This window comes from Myotis brandtii, unplaced genomic scaffold (genome assembly GCF_000412655.1).
Source record: "Myotis brandtii unplaced genomic scaffold, ASM41265v1 scaffold138, whole genome shotgun sequence".
In the NCBI taxonomy this organism is placed as follows: domain Eukaryota; kingdom Metazoa; phylum Chordata; class Mammalia; order Chiroptera; family Vespertilionidae; genus Myotis; species Myotis brandtii.
In genome coordinates, this window is record NW_005354915.1 from 1,610,369 (window position 1) to 1,626,176 (window position 15,808).

General features: G+C 56.4%; 1 protein-coding gene across 1 annotated transcript in view; it reads left to right on the forward strand.

Annotated features, from left to right (window-relative positions):
- The window catches only part of LOC102263864 (patatin-like phospholipase domain-containing protein 3), an 11,373-nt gene extending 2,316 nt beyond the window's left edge, over positions 1-9,057 (forward strand). Inside the window, exons 2-9 of the mRNA XM_005860655.2 lie at positions 618-850; positions 1,905-1,970; positions 2,763-2,972; positions 4,683-4,743; positions 6,414-6,629; positions 7,458-7,590; positions 8,475-8,579; positions 8,975-9,057. Coding sequence (XP_005860717.1) covers positions 618-850; positions 1,905-1,970; positions 2,763-2,972; positions 4,683-4,743; positions 6,414-6,629; positions 7,458-7,590; positions 8,475-8,579; positions 8,975-8,990 — 1,040 coding nt within the window. The 3' untranslated portion in view covers positions 8,991-9,057. The remainder of the gene's footprint in view (positions 1-617; positions 851-1,904; positions 1,971-2,762; positions 2,973-4,682; positions 4,744-6,413; positions 6,630-7,457; positions 7,591-8,474; positions 8,580-8,974) is intronic.
- The last annotated feature ends 6,751 nt before the right edge of the window (positions 9,058-15,808 follow it).

Below are 15,808 nucleotides of genomic sequence, written 5' to 3' on the forward strand. Positions count from 1 at the left end.
GGAGGAGGAGGCAGGTGGGAGGGGAGGCAGGTGGGAGGAGGAGGCAGGTGGGAGGTGGAGGCAGGTGGGAGGAGGAGGCAGGTGGGAGGTGGAGGGAGGAGAGAGGTGGAGGCAGGTGGGAGGTGGAGGCAGGCTTCCCGCCCTGGTGCTGGCCTGGTGCTCTCTGCTCCCTGGAGTCAGGCCTCCCTGGCTCTGGCTCTGAGGGGAGTGGGGCGAGGAGAGCGCACCTGGGCCTCTGGAGGCTCGTTCCCATTGCCAGGCCGGGAGGGCGCTGTGCAACAGGAACAGTGCAAGCCGCGCTGTCTGTCATTTTACGTTTCCTAGAAACAGGAAGCAAAAAGTAAGACACAGTGAAGTTAGTCTTGTTCATCCCAATATCACCAAACAGTATCCTGCTCCCATTTAGTAAGTATAAGAGTGAGTTGAGATATTTTACATTCTGTTTTGCATTAATTTTTGAGATCCTCTAACTACATCTCAGTTTGGACGATCCCCATTGTAAGGGCTCTGCAGCCACGTGAGAACACAGCTCCCTCCGCCCGGTTTCTGGTCTTGCCACAGTCGGCCCCTGTCCCAGGCGGCACATCCATCCCCCTGTGTGCTTGTCTCCCCCATAGACATCACTCTGAAGTTCCTCACAGACCTTGTCGAGTCCGCCAGAAGCCGGGCCATGGGCATCCTCTATCCGTCCTTCAACATAATCAGGTTCCTGCGAGAAACCCTCCACAGACACCTCCCGGACAACGTCCACCAGCTCATCTCAGGCAAAATGTGCATCTCGCTCACCAGAGTGTCCGACTGGGAAAACGTCCTGGTGTCCGAGTTTCAGTCCAAAGACGACGTTGTGGACGTAAGCGGTGGGCCTGTCTGGTGCTGTCAGTGAGGGGCTGTTTCATTCTGGGAGTCACACGGACAGGCTGGCGCAGGCCACCTGCCCCCTTTCTTACAGGGACAAGCACCTGGCCGGCCGGGACGCTGTCTGCTGCCCGCACCCTGTGATGTACACGCTGTGCCCCCCGTGGTCTGGGCCAGAGCCTGGGAAACCCCGGGCGTCCAGCACAGGTTCCATGTAAAGGACGGCTCCGCATCCTTGCAGGCTTGGCTTTGTCCACCTCCTCAAGGCCCTGTCCCTCGGTGTCCCTCTTGCACGGGATGGGTGTTCCTGCAGGAGAACAGCTTGAGGGAAGCAGCGAGAGGCGGAGCCTCTGTCCTCGGGGCCCAGCCCAGAGGAGCTTGTTTGCAAGGTCACAATACAGTGCATTTGCCCAATGCCTTCATGGGGGATCAATAGACACTTCCCTTCACACACGTCTGCATAGCAGAGCGGCCTGGCCCATAGAGCCAGCAGCATCTCAGCAGCCCCAACCATCTGTCATTGAGCCTTGTTTCTGGAAGTTTCTTCTCTTCAGCCAGCTCCTGTCCCTCCCACAGGAGTCCTTTCTCTGTGAGTCAGTGTTGTGTGCTGCTTAATGCTCTCCAGGCGGTGCTACTCCACTGTGGTCCCTGGACCTGTGTGGGCATCACCTGGGAGCCTGTGAGACTTGCAGTCTGAGGCCCCTCCTCCAAGCTGCTGCCTCGGAGTCCCGGGCCGGGGTCCAGGGCCAGCGGGTCAAGCAGCTTGAGTCTGATCCAGTCCTTCCCGGTCAGTCATCGCGTCCACAGCTCCAGGTCCGGTCTGCGATGGCCATTGCGACTCTCGTGGGCAGCAGGGACATATACTGGGGCTGAAATACACTTGTGTAGTTCATCGTTCATTCAACCCATTAAATAAAGTGCCTACTGTGTGCAAAGAGCACATTCAGACCAGCTGCTCTTCTTACTCACAGAGAGAAGGTTCAGGGAGGCCCAGGGGAATGAAGGGCCTATTGCTTTGCCTGTGGTTTCACTTCCTTTTATCTTCACAGGCCTTGATCTGTACCTCCTTCATCCCTTTCTTCTGTGGCTTAATCCCTCCGACCTTCAGAGGCGTGGTAAGTCTGCTTTTATACTGTGTTTGCACAGCTCCTGCCTGCACAATGCTGGGCGCAGGCATCCAAACACAGGGCTTTCTGTGGCTCCCCTTGAGACAGTGATTCCATAGCTGCCGCATCTCCACCCCACCCACCCCCAGCCCAACCAGCCTCACCAAGAACCCATTATCTGGCTTTCTGGAAGGTGAGCTGGTTCATGTCATCTTCACCTGAGCACCGAGGACAGGTGCCCCGTGGTCTTGTTAAAGAATACGACACTGAAGACTCAGCCACTCCCTTAAGTTGAGCTTCGCTCTCAGGGTGGAGCGATTCAGTCCCCTCTGGGACTGGCTGTCCTTCCAGCCCGTGGCTTGGGGCAGAGCTGCCGACAGAGCTATGGTTCAGTTCCATCAGCAAATACTCTCTGTAGACGCATGCGGCTGATTGCGCGCCCTGCCCGGCAGAGTCCGAGTGGAGTGTGTGCTCTGCAGGCTCTGGGCTGCGTGCTGGGCTGTGCAGCACCAGGGGCAGCTCCTTCCTGGGCAGCCGTCACCCACTGAGATGATTGCCTGCCCTCCTCCCCCCACCCGGACATCTGTCCTGTCTGGGGACAGTTGAGGATGTCACAATGGGTCAGGGCTCCTGGCATTGGTTTGACAGGTGCAGACTGTCCAGCTTGTACCAAACCTGCCTGCCCAGCCGAAAGTGTTGAAAGAGGCTCCCCAAACCTGGTCCTCCCCTGGCTCAGCTGTGGTTCTGAGAAGCCCCTGCCCAGAGCCTCTGACAGAATGTGTTTTCTCTCTCCCTTACAAGCGTTACGTGGATGGAGGGCTTACTAACAGCGTACCCTGCTTTGATGACAAGACGACCATCACCGTGTCGCCCTTCCTTGGGGAGCATGACATCTGTCCTAAGGTCAAGTCCACGAACTTCCTGTATATGGACGTGTCCAAGATCAGTCTCCGCTTCTGCTTGGAGAACGTCCACCTGATAAAACAAATGGTGTTCCCCCCGGATGTCAAGGTGAGTGGGGCTGTTTGTTCTGGGGGTGCAGCTCTGTGCTCTTGTTTGCCTGGGGACCCAACAGTGTCTCTACGCAAACTAACCAAAGTTGACCCCTGGTAAAGATGCTCAACAGCATGAGAAAAGATATAGTAAATATGAAAAAAGAACAGTTGGAAATAAAGATTGACATAGCACTAATAAAGAACACATTGGAAGGAATACACAGCAGATTAGGGGAAGCCGAGGATGAGATCAGTGAATTAGAAGATGGTAGAAAAAATCACTCAATCAGAGAACCAAAAAGAAAAACAATTAAAAAATAAGAGGACAGTTTACGGGAGCTGTGGGACAATGTGGAACGTAACAATGTTCGCATAATGGTTGTGCCAGAAGGGGAAGAAAGTGAGAAAGGGATAGAAAACGTGTTTGAAGAAATAATGGCAGAAAACTTCCCTAACCTGGTGAAGGAAAAAGTCGCACAAGTTCAGGAGGCACAGAGAGTCCCAAGCAGGAACCCAAAAAGGCCCTGGCCGGGACACATCATAATTAAAATGCCAAAAATTAAAGAGAAAGAATCTTAAAGGCAGCAAGAGAAAAGCAATTTGTTACCCACAAAGTAGCTCCCATAAGGCTGTCAACTGATTCCTCATCAAAAACTCTACAGGCCAGAAGGGAATGGCAGAAGTATTCATGGTAAAGAAAAGCATGAATCTGAAACCAAGATTACTATATCCAGCAAGGCTATCATTCAGAATAGATGGTGAAATAAACAGCTTCCCAGACAAAAAAAAAGCCTAAGACAGTTTATCACTACCAAGCCAGCATTGCAAAAAATGCTAAAGGGACTGCTGTAATGAGAAGAAATAGAGAAACCTAGGCATACAGGATTAAAGTGGCAATAAATAAGTACCTATCAATAATAACCTTAAATGTAAATGGATTAAATGCTCCAATCAAAAGATATAGGGTAGCTGAATGGATATAAAAGATGACCCAACTACATGCTGTCTACAAGGGACCCACCCCAGAACAAAAGACTCACATAAGATGAGAGTGAAGGAATGGGAAAAATTTTCCATGCAAATGTAAACAACAACAACAAAAAAGCTGGGGTGGCAATACTCATATTTGACAAAATAGACTCCAAAATGTAAGCCATCACAAGAGACAACAAAGGTCACGACATAATACTCAGGGATCAATCCAACAAGAGGATGTAACCCTGGTAAACATATATGCACCCAATATAGGAGCACTTAAATATATAAAAAAAAACTTATAAGGGACTTTAAGGGAGAGATCGACAGCAATACAGTTACAGTAGGGGACTTTAACCCCCTGCTGACTTCACTGGATAGATCATCCAGACAGAAAATGAAGAAGGAACCAGTGACTCCAAAGGACACACTGGATCCGATGGATTTAATTGACATTTATAGAAAATTTCACCCCACAGCTGCAGGATACACATTCTTCTCAAGTGCACATGGGTCATTCACAAAGACAGACCACATGTTAGGACACAAAACAAGTCTCTACAAGCGTCTTCTCAGATCACAGTGTTAGGACAGTAGAAATCAATTACTGTCAAAACAGCCCCAAACATTCACACACACAGAGGCCGTGCCTGGCCCGTGGAGGCAGCTCAGAGTTTGAAGGGGCCTTCGGTTTAAGTGAGTGAGGCTTAGTGACCCTGCCCAGTAGTTCACTCACTTGCTTCGCTTACAGGTGCTTGCAGAGTTATTCCTACGAGGGTATTTAGACGCGGTCAGGTTCTTGGAAGAAAACGGTATGTGTGGCCCGGGGGGCAGATGAGCACTTTTCTTTTTTTTTAAATATGGTTTTATTGATTTCAGAGAGAGGGAGGGAGAGGGAGGGGGGGAGAGAGAAACATCAATGATGAGAGAGAATCATTGATCGGCTGCCTCCTGTATGCCCCCTGCTGGGCATTGAGCCCGCAATTTGGGCACGTGTCCTGACAGGGAATAGAACCGTGTTCTACTGGTTCATGGGTTGATGCTAACCACTGAGAACACTGGCCGGGCCAGATGTGCCCTTTTCATCAGCCGTTTGTTAGCAGCCTTGGTGAGCGCCAGGTGATGTGACATCACGTGGTGCTCCCCACCTTCACCATCTGTCGGGCTCAGCCCTCCAATGAGTTCCGCTACATAGGAACCCTCTGCCCCATTTTACAGGTGGGGGAATTGGAGGCTTGGAGAGGCGAGCCAGGAACCACACTCCACCCACTGAGGGGCAGAGCTGGGATGTGAACCCGGGATGTCTCTGCTCCAGGGCGCTCTCCCGGCACAGTGTCCCCTGTTAGTTTCACAAGGGCTTTCAATGGCCCAATGGTCTGGGCCCAGGGAAGCACTCAGAAGGCTTTGGGGAGGCCACCCCCCTCCCTGGGCCTGTTCCCGCCTCTGTATTGAGGGGAGTTGGGATGCAAGTACGTCCAGGTGATTCTTGGTCATAGTAAAGACTGGCACGTGGCCCAGCGTTTGCAGGCGCGGTGCCGTGTTGGGGTCAAATATGTAAGCAGGTCCTCAGGCAGCTGGTCCCTGGGGTCCTGCAGAGGAGTCGTGGCGGCGGGGGGCAAGTGATGTCCTCTGGGAACAGATCTGTACCTAGAGCAGGTGATGACCCAGAGGGTGAGCAGCGTGTCTAAGGGAGGCCCCAGGAAAGATCGAGAGAGAAGCATAAAGGGGAGGGGAATCTAGGAGCACCGAGGGGTGTCCAGGGGCAGCCCCTGGTCTTTGTAACCTGAGGATGGAGGCAACAGGTGAGCCAGGGCAACCGGGACTCTAAAACTACTGTCCCTCCCCCCACCCCCCCCAGAGCGCCTCCAACCTGTGTGCCAATTCCGAGGGAGATGGGAGCCCCTGTGGTGTTGGCTACTGCGCCCCAACTCCTGGGGAAGCGCCCCCCCCCCCACACACACACACACTCCCGTGCCTAATACTGCTTTCAGGGTTGTGTGGTGGAAGAGGGCCATGACTGATGTCAGGCCTGGGTTCAAATCCCACTCTGCCCCAGACGGGCTGTGTGGCTGTGGATGAGTCTCTTAACCTCTCTGTGCTTCCCATTCCTCAGCTGAAAAGGGGAGACGCTGATAATAGTAGCAGTTGAATGGCTGCTGCAAGGCCTGGCTGGGGCGTTCCTCTCAGGGCCGGGGACATAGGCTCCACCAGCGGCGCCACAGTCAGTGCACATTAGCCGTAGTCACCTTTCCCTCCCAGGCCACAGTGGCTGTGCGGCCCACAGTGAGTGCGTGACGGAGCCAGGAGTTCGGCTCCTTTCACTGTGGCTTCAGAGCCCCATGCCGCCTCCTCCCGGTGAAGCCCGTTGCCCTTGTCCATCCAGCCTGCTACTGAGCTGATCCCAGGCCTGCAGTGTCTGCTGGCCTCCTGTCAGGGTGGGTGGGTATGTGAGTAATGCCCCCTGTCTCCGTGCCCCGCGTAGGCATCTGTGACAGGCCCCGTCCGAGCCCGAGTGTGCCCTCGGCAGCGCCCGAGTTCCTTCCCTTCTCCTGGGAAACCGCGAGCCCCGAGGCTTCCCCGGGGGCGGCTGCCTGGCAGAGGAGGCCCGAGGTGGCCGAGCTGCTGGCCCACCTGCGTGTCAGCCTCCTGCCCTGGGACGAGAGCATCCTGGAGACACTGTCGCCCAAGCTCATTGCAGGTGAGACGCCTCTGGCGGGACAGCAGGGTGTTGCTTTCTGTTGCTGAGACTAAGAGGGCTTCTCTGGCGGGTTGGGGAGGAGGGTGATGCTGCCACGGGGAGGAGATGAGGCCCCACCTCCTGGCACCATCTCCCCACGCAGGCGCCTTGCTCAGCCTCCCTTCCCCGTGTGCATGGCCAGAAAAAGCCACACTCCCGGTGAGCCCGTTGTGTTAAGCGGGCATGCGCCCAGTTCCTGGGTCCGGGCACACCGGATTGCGGGGGCCCTGAGGGTGCGCCCCTTCTTCCAGAACACCATTCTCTGCCTGGGCCCCCGTCTCCACGCCTTCTTTCTGGAGGAGCCTGTCTGCCTCCCCCTTCCCCGAACCCTCAGCTTTGAACTTGTCCTTGAGCGACGGTAGTGCATTTGATCATGTCGTCAGACACCAGATGGACCAGGAGTGCAGACCAGATGCATTCGGGCACTGGGAGAAATTCAAAGATAAACACGACGCTGGTGCCCAGGTTGCTATGATTTGAGGGTCCTGAGGCCACGACGAAGGGGAAACAGAAGCCAGGGCTCCAGGCAGAAGAGGGCGTGTTGGGAAAGCCCGTAAGGCGGGTGGGGGTGGGGGTCGGTGTCTCCTCCAGGGAGAGCTGCCAGTGGGACAGAGTTGATCCGGGGCCTGTGGCTGTCCCAGGGCTGTTCTGGCCGCACTCCCTGCTCCATGGCATGGGCCCGGCTTCTGATTCTTTGGCAGCAGGATTTGTGTGTTTCGCTGGAATTGCAGGCAGCACCTGGGTGAGGTTACACTGGGGGACGCCCCTCCCCCCAATGGTATCTTTCAGGCCTGAGTGAGGCACTTAGACCCCGAGGTGGCTGGTGGAGCAAGGTCTGCAGGTTCCTACCGGTGAAGGCCATGTCTTACGTGATGCTGCCCTGTACGCTGCCCGTGGAGTCCGCGCTCGCGGTGGCCCAGAGGTGAGCCGTGTGGGCGGCTTCGTCTGCGCTGGAATCCTGGGCATGTGCATTACTCGGCTTTCTTCAGATGGACTTGGGTGTCTCCTTTCTTTTTAGTGAGTTAAGCCAGCATGTCCTTCAGTCCATCTTCTAAAGTCCAACCCGTCCTTCAAAATCCAGCTCTGCCGTCCCACCCCGGGGTGGACCTTTCCTGGTCCCTCCCGCCCCAACGAATGAGCCGCCTGTTCCCACGCCGCCTGCCCTGCGTGGAGGCCCAGGCGTTTATCAGGGCCCAGGCGTGGGGTCCTTTAGTGTCCACGGCCGCGGAGTCTGTGGAGGCCATGGTCAGGCTTCCTCTGCTGGACTCGAACGTGGCCAAGGGTAGTCGGGCTCGTGGAGCGGGTGGTGTCTCCACTCTTAGCTTCAGGCATCTTGAATCTGGGAAAACCAGGCTTCTCCTTTAATTGCCACGTTAATCCTTCGAGTTTTCCTGAATCAAAAGTGGCCTAACTTTGGTCCCTGGCCACTTTTTCTCAGTGGTTAGAGTGAAGGGTCCAGGGTTCGATTCCAGTTAAGGGCACATACCTCGGTTGCGGGATCCCCGGTGCATTGATAGGTCTCAGTTTTTCAGTCTCTCCCCCTCCCTGCCACACTCTGAAAATCAGTGGAAAGAATATCCTCACGTGAGGAGTAACACGCACACAGAGGGGCCTAAATCCACCTCGTGAGAATTGATGGGGTTGGAAGTAGAAGTGCGCCGGCAGTTTAGCGGGACAAGGAGTGTTGCTGTAAGCTCGCTGCCTGTTGTGCAGCTTTTGTTTGGCTCTCTTCATTTTGACTGGTCTTCCTGCTGACACGGGTGTGTGTGTGTGTGTGTGTGTGTGTGTGTGTGTGTGTCTGCGCAGACTGGTGCAGTGGCTCCCCGACATGCCTGACGACGTCCAGTGGCTGCAGGCCATAACTTCCCAGGTTTGTTCTCGACTGATGACGCACCTGCTCCCCACGCTCAGGTAAATGATTTGTGTGGGTCTGATGGGCACCCCTTTCACCTGATCAGGCCTGTGGGCCCTTCTAGAACCATGGTGGGGCACCCAGTAGGTGACGAGGAGCGTATCTTTCAGTGCAGGGGCGCTGTCCTGTGTGAGGCAGCCGAGTAAGTCAGCGGAAAGCTCGCCATGCCCACCGGCACAGGGGCTGCGGGGCCCAGGGCGGGCGGGAAGGCCTCGCATTGGGCCCAGATTGGATGGAGAGCTGAGCAGGGCAGCGGGGACGCGTCCCGGTCAGAAGGGTCAGGAGCATGGCTTTGCCTCTAGGAAGTCGCACTGGGTGCCTGCAGCGCCGGGTGGGGTGGGGCTTCGGGGGCCTGGCGGGGTGTCACGTTAACGCGGATTCCTTCTGACCTCAGACTTGTGGAGTCGTAGGCTGGTGGTGGAACCCCGAAGTCCAGACTGAAACATGGCCTGGTGGCGTGGCTGCTCTGAAATCTGTACCCCGATGCGCAGCCAGGAGGGCCTTGTTCTGGTTACGAGGGCTGATCTTATCCTGAAAATCCTGGGTCTTGGCTTTCTCTGCTCAACGGCGGTCCTCCGCTCCTCCTCTGGGCTTCTGTGAGACACTGGGCACCCCTGGCCCAGTACTGGACGGGGGTGGGCACTCAGGAGGCGGGGCCTCTGTTGCTACTGTTATTGGCAGACATGGGGGGTTAAAAGTGGGGGTGGCAGGATCCGGTTTGCACTGGGAATGACCACGGTGACCTGGTGGAGGAGGCTGGTCTTGGGCTCGAGTGGCGGCAGCCTCGCCAGCGAGAGGGCAGCCACCCTGGCCCAGGCACAGACCAGGAGCCTGGTCTCAGTACAGCGTGGGGTTGACAGGTGTCCAGAGGCTCCAGGGCCCAAAGGAGGTGCCGCTGCAAGCCCTGGAGCCTGCGGCATCCTGAGGGAGGGGCAGCCAGGCAGAAGGAGGCGGCAGGGCTTCAGGGGCACCCTGCCCTACCCTACCCTACCCTGCCCTACCCTGCCCTGCCCTACCTTACCCTACCCTACCCTACCCTGCCCTACCCTACCCTACCCTGACTTGCCCTACCCTGCCCTGCCTTACCCTGCCCTACCCTACTCTACCCTGCCCTACCCTACCCTATCCTGCCCTACCCTGCCCTCCCTTATCCTGCCCTACCCTACCCTACCCTACCCTACCCTACCCTACCCTACCCTACCCTACCCTACCCTACCCTACCCTACCCTACCCTACCCTACCCTACCCTACCCTACCCTACCCTACCCTACCCTACCCTACCCTACCCTACCCTACCCTACCCTACCCTACCCTACCCTACCCTACCCTACCCTACCCTACCCTACCCTACCCTACCCTACCCTACCCTACCCTACCCTACCCTACCCTACCCTACCCTACCCTACCCTACCCTACCCTACCCTACCCTACCCTACCCTACCCTACCCTACCCTACCCTACCCTACCCTACCCTACCCTACCCTACCCTACCCTACCCTACCCTACCCTACCCTACCCTACCCTACCCTACCCTACCCTACCCTACCCTACCCTACCCTACCCTACCCTACCCTACCCTACCCTACCCTACCCTACCCTACCCTACCCTACCCTACCCTACCCTACCCTACCCTACCCTACCCTACCCTACCCTACCCTACCCTACCCTACCCTACCCTACCCTACCCTACCCTACCCTACCCTACCCTACCCTACCCTACCCTACCCTACCCTACCCTGCCCTGCTCTGCCGGGAGTTGCTTTGTGTGGAGGAAGCTGATGGGCTCCGTCCTGCTGTGCAGGCCAGGGGGAGGTGTCCCGGAGGCGAGGACGGCCACAGGCTGGCAGGCCGGGTGGGGACACTGGCCCAGCACCGGGGCGGCAGGGGCTGTGTCCTGCTCCGGAAGGGCACCGAGGTCAGGGCCCTTAGACGATGGCAGTGACTTGGAAACATAAGGGCAGCTTCCTGTCTGTTGAGCCATGTGGCAAGGGGATCAGGGAGCTGTTTATAGCACAGCCTTTTCACAAGTGCAGAGCACAAGGCAGGCCCTGGGCCCCAGGCAGGAGCCAGACTCCGCAGCTTGGCCTCCTGTCCGCTGGCGCCCCCCGCCCCTCTCCCCCCGCAGCCTCTAGCTTGCTCTCCTTTCTTCTCCGCTCCCCTCCCCACCCCCCGCCTTAGTGAGAAGGGGGACAGAGAGCTCCTTTCTCCCAGGGGGTAACTTGCTGGCAGGCACATGGCACTGCCCTCCAGGGGAAACGTGGGTGTCCGCTGCTCTAACACATGCAGATATCACAGAATCAGTGCTAAGGGCCAGCCCAGGCGCTGGGACAGAGGGTGGCACCTCTCCCCCACTTTGGTAAGTGTCCCGGAGGGGAGAACCAGCAAGTCCAGACAGGACACCTCTCACAGGCACACCCTTCAACATGGAGGCGTGTGCGCCCCATTCTCTCGAGCTGTGATGAGCTGTGAACTAGGAGCAGGCGACTTGTGATGACACAGGGTTGTTGCCCAGCACAGGGACCCTTCCCCCCCCACCCCCCCATCCCGGGCCTCCCTGCTGGCTCCTGTGTCTCGGGGCTGGTGAGTGAAAGCTCTGCCCCTTGCTGAGCTGGAGGGAGGCGGGGAGGCCACGCCTGCCACCACCTGGACTCCTGTAACCCCCCTCACACCTCCCGCCTCATTTCCCCACCGGCTGTAACACTAACAGTATTTCACAGTGACCCCGTGTTTTCTTATAGACGGTACACGCATGAGTTTTGTGATCGTCATCAGGAAATAAATATGTTCAATGGCTGATAAAATTACACGAAACTTATTTTCTTTCCACTTTTTAAAAATCGCTCGACCTTCTTACAATGAGCATGTTTTATACATTTTTAAAAATGAGCTCTAAGACAAGGAAGTGCAGTGCTCGCTGAGAAATGGCCAAGGATCCCCGGCCTGGGCCTTAGCTGCCACCCTCCCCGCAGCCCGCAGGCCTCAGCTCTGCAGCCCTGTAGGCTGTCTCACCTGCAGATGAAAGCATCCTCCAGTCCCTCCTGTCAGACACAACCCTCCCTCCCTCTCTCTGGGGCACATGCAGGCTCTGGAGCTCTCGCGTGCTCCAGTTCAGCGGTCCCAACCGGTGGTCCGCGGACCGCTGGTCTAGTTAATGCCTGGGAACAGCGGCCTTACTTGGCACACAGATGGCAAAACCTGGCGCCGAACCTGGGCCAGCCTCGTTAAGGACAGTGTGGAGGTGTGTGTGTGAAGAAAGACCGGAAGGCACATACCCCATACGGTCAGTGGCTAGCATTCTGCCATTATCTATAACTCTTTGTTGTGCTTTTATGTGTTTTCCAATTTCTATGTGAACATGTATTTCTTTGGTCAGAAAAGAGCTCATACACGGTCAGTGGCTAGCATTCCGCCATTATCTGTAACTCTTTGTTGTGCTTTTATGTGTTTTCCAAATTTCTGTGTGAACATGTATTTCTTTGGTCAGAAAAGAGCTCATAATAAATGTGGCATTTAGAGTGCTCTCCCTCAGCTGTCCTTCCCAGATGCGGGGCCGGACTCTTCCCCAAAGCTGGTCCTGGGGGAGGGGGATGCTTGGAGTGAGCAGGCCTTGTCTTCCGAGGCGCAGGTGAGGGTGGAGCCCGCATGCCCACCTACCCCCTGGCCGGCTCCACCTGGCCATCCCTTGGCTGCATCCTAACGTGCCCCACAGGACAGAGCTCAGCTCCCTGCTCAGCCGCCCTGTGTCTCAACTTCCAAGTCAGGAGCCAGGAGCTCAGCCTCCCTTGTGGCCATAAGACGGATTTTCTCCCGGGAACCAGTGCAGCCACCACACTGCGTCCCTGCTGCCGACGGGTCCGATCGATCGGCACTTCACACACGGAGTTCTGGGATGCTGGCAGATGTCACTGTGATCAGTTAGGACAGGCTGTGGGTACCTACATTCAACAAAAGCCCCCAAAGGGGCCACTTCTCACTCTACGTACTCTCAGTCTTAATGATCCAGCCTGAAGCTGCCCCACCCTTTGGAGCCATGGTGGGGAGGGAGGGATGATTTGGTGCTGTTGATGTAAAGAACCATTGAAACCTGTAAAGAATTTTTGTGAGTTTATTTGAGCCAAACTGTCGACATATGCCAGGAAGCAGAACCTCAATGAATTGAGATAATGCTCTGGAGAATGGCGGGTTACATCTGTATTTATACTTTGCAATCAAAGGAGGGACGTAGGTGGGTTACATGAAATCCATTGGTGATAGACTAGAGAGGCGGGAGAAAGCAAAGCAGGGAAACCCCTGGGATTGGATAAAAAGTAAAATGATGGGCACATACTTAGGTGGGTGCAGGAACAATTAACATGATAATGAAGGAATTGGTGGTCTCTGTCTGGGCGCCCAGCACATTAGGTTGTGCCCCAAGGGGTCCAGAAAAAGAAAGGGAAGTTACAAGGTACCCAGAAATTTCAAGGGTATGTTATTATAGATTCAAAAAGACAGGCTCAGTGAAGGTAAAGGTTGACCTTGTCAGTGAAGATACCGGCCTAGAAGGTGACTACCCACCATCACTGCTTTTAGTAAAAGTTTAATTTCAGACCATCCTTTGTGGTTACTTTAGATCTGAGTCTGCAAGGCCGCCATGCAGGCCTCCCCTGAGCTGTCAGGTGGGCATGTGGCCCCTTCTGTCCACAGGGCTTAAAGGGTTCCCTTCAGCTCACAGCTTGTGGACCAAGAGTCCTGTGGATGGGGGCGGGGAAACATGAGTCTGCCCTTTGCCCCAAAGAGGAGGACCTGGAAATGCTGGTGAACCACTGAAGGCCTCATCCAGCCTCAAACCCCAAAAGGTCATTGTGATGCAATCTATTCAGGAAATACCGGGTTAAAGTGAGGCAGGTACACGTACTGCAGGACTTCTCAGTGCCTTTAAACTATGAACGTGTATTGTAACTGTCAGACACGATGTTTCAGGGTGGAGCTGTGACTTTGTCTTCCTGATGTGTCCTCTGTCCCCGGGCCCAGTGCCTTGTATACAATAGGTTCTCAAATATTTGGCTCATGACTCCTGCCATCTGCAGGCCAACCTCCTGGCTGACCTCTGAGAAGAGGCTTACCCGAGAACAGAGGGAGGAAACAGGCAGATCTGCGTTGTTCCGTGATTACGTGTGCAGGCCCCACACTAACCCCCCCTACACCTTTATGCCTTGGGAACTGCTCTCACCCTCACTTTACAGATGGGGAAACTGAGGCTGCGGGAGCGGCAGAATCAATTTCAAGTCAGTGTCCAGTTTGGGTGGCCCGTGCTGACAGCTTGCGCCGTCTCCTAGGTTATTTACCTTTGGTAACCTCTGCTGAACTTTTCACACCCAAAGTAGCCTTTTAGGTCTGAGCTGGGGGCCAGAGAGACCCCCAAACCTTTACTTTGGTGGCCAGCGCCCGTTTCCTGGGTCCCAGGAGCTGAGCATGTGGGTGCTGAGCCCAGGGCACTCAGTCTCTCCACAGGGCCCCCTGGTGGCTGCAGCCTGTTTAGTAGGCTCCCCCCTCCCCCTCCTTTTACAATAGCTGGGAAGCTTCTGAGCATCACCTCGGTTAGCCCAGTGCCCTCCCCAGTTCCTGGCTGTGTGGGCATTGCTCAGAGGTGGCCAGGAATGTGAGCCCACACCAGACTCACCTGCATTTAGGGTGTCAGCTTCTCCGAGCCCCAGTTTCATCTCCTACAGAAGGCCACCCCACTGGGATGGTTCAAGAAGACCACTGGTGAGAAGCACTGGGCACCGCGCCTGGCACACAGCTGGAGACGGCCAGTGCTCGGTGGGCGCTCTCTCTGGGCTGGGCACACACAGCATTGCATCTACTAACTGGCTGACCCTCAGAGCAAGGCTCCGAGGTGCGTACTGTTACCACCTCCCTTTTCAAAAGAGGAAACTGACCCAGAGAGGCAGTGCCTGGAAGAAGGCCCACAGCCTGGGAGGGGTAGGGAGACTCAGGACTGAGTTGCAGTGGCGCCAGGAAGCTGTTCTTGTCATCAAACGGGGCTAATGCAGCGTTCCTCATCTCCTGGCAAGTGGGCATCCAATGGGCTTAAAAGCACGGGGTGCCGGGCCCACTGCTCCTAGGGGGACATGTTTCTCGTAGCAACCCCATCCCAGCATTTCACAGGGGAGGAACTGACACTTCAGAGGTGGTGACCTGCCAGAGGTCACACCGCTAATCACAGCCCTGTCTCCCTGCAGCTCCAGCCCTGCTTTCCTCTGCCTCACGAGTCTGTGCCCAGGCCCAGAAGCTCCCCACCAGGCCTAGCCCCCCCCCCCCCCCCCCCCCCCCCCACGTCCTTTCTTGGGAGGCTGTCCTGCCTGCCTGTCTGCACCTGCATCCCTGCCCCACACCTCCTACTGCCGCCCTGCCTCCACCTCCCCTTCCTCCTGCTGCCCTGTTCCTCCTTGCCTCTCCCCTGCTCGTCCTCCAGGATTGCTGACCAGGTTCTGCAGGAGCAGCTGAGCAGACCCATGTTTGCAAAGACCTTTGAAACTAGCGGTGCAGAAACACGTGGGCAAAAGAATTACCTGACACTCCCCTTTAGAGTTCGGATTCCCAGGTTCCTCATTCCAGAGAACCTGATTCGGGCAGGGCTGAGAGGAACCCTGCTGGGGTGGGAGCACTCTGACTGTGGGGTTAAGGCCGACTCTCCTGGGCAGTGTGGCCAGGTGTGGGCTGGGCCTTGAGGGCTACGTGGGCACCAATGCATGCACCAATGCACACACGGAGCCAGCGCTGCACGGAGCGCTAGGAATGCGCGGCGAGTAAGACAGGATGACTAGCGGGCAGCTCTCCTCGCCCTTAACACAATGTACAACTATTATTTACTACAATATTTTTAGGGGGTGGCTGTTGCCCCACCAGAACGAGGCCCAAGGCTCTCTTGCTCTTCACTGTGAACGGCCGCATCGGAAGCCCCGGATGACCCTCTAACGTTTACCGGCTGCAGCGCAGCTGAACGAATGACGGTCACTTATTCTCGGCTCCGGGCGCCCTGCGCAGGGCCAGGCGCGTTGCATCCCCTCTCCCCGGCAGGAGCCCTGCTACCCCACCCTGTGAAGCAGACGTGGCCGTCACCTTCATCCTGCCCACGAGGACACCGAGGCCGGAGGGGTTTCAGTGACTTGCAAAGGTCCGTGCGGCCAGCAGGTGGGCGCCGGGCGACAATCCCGCCGCCGCTACAGGCCCCGCGTGGGGAGCCGG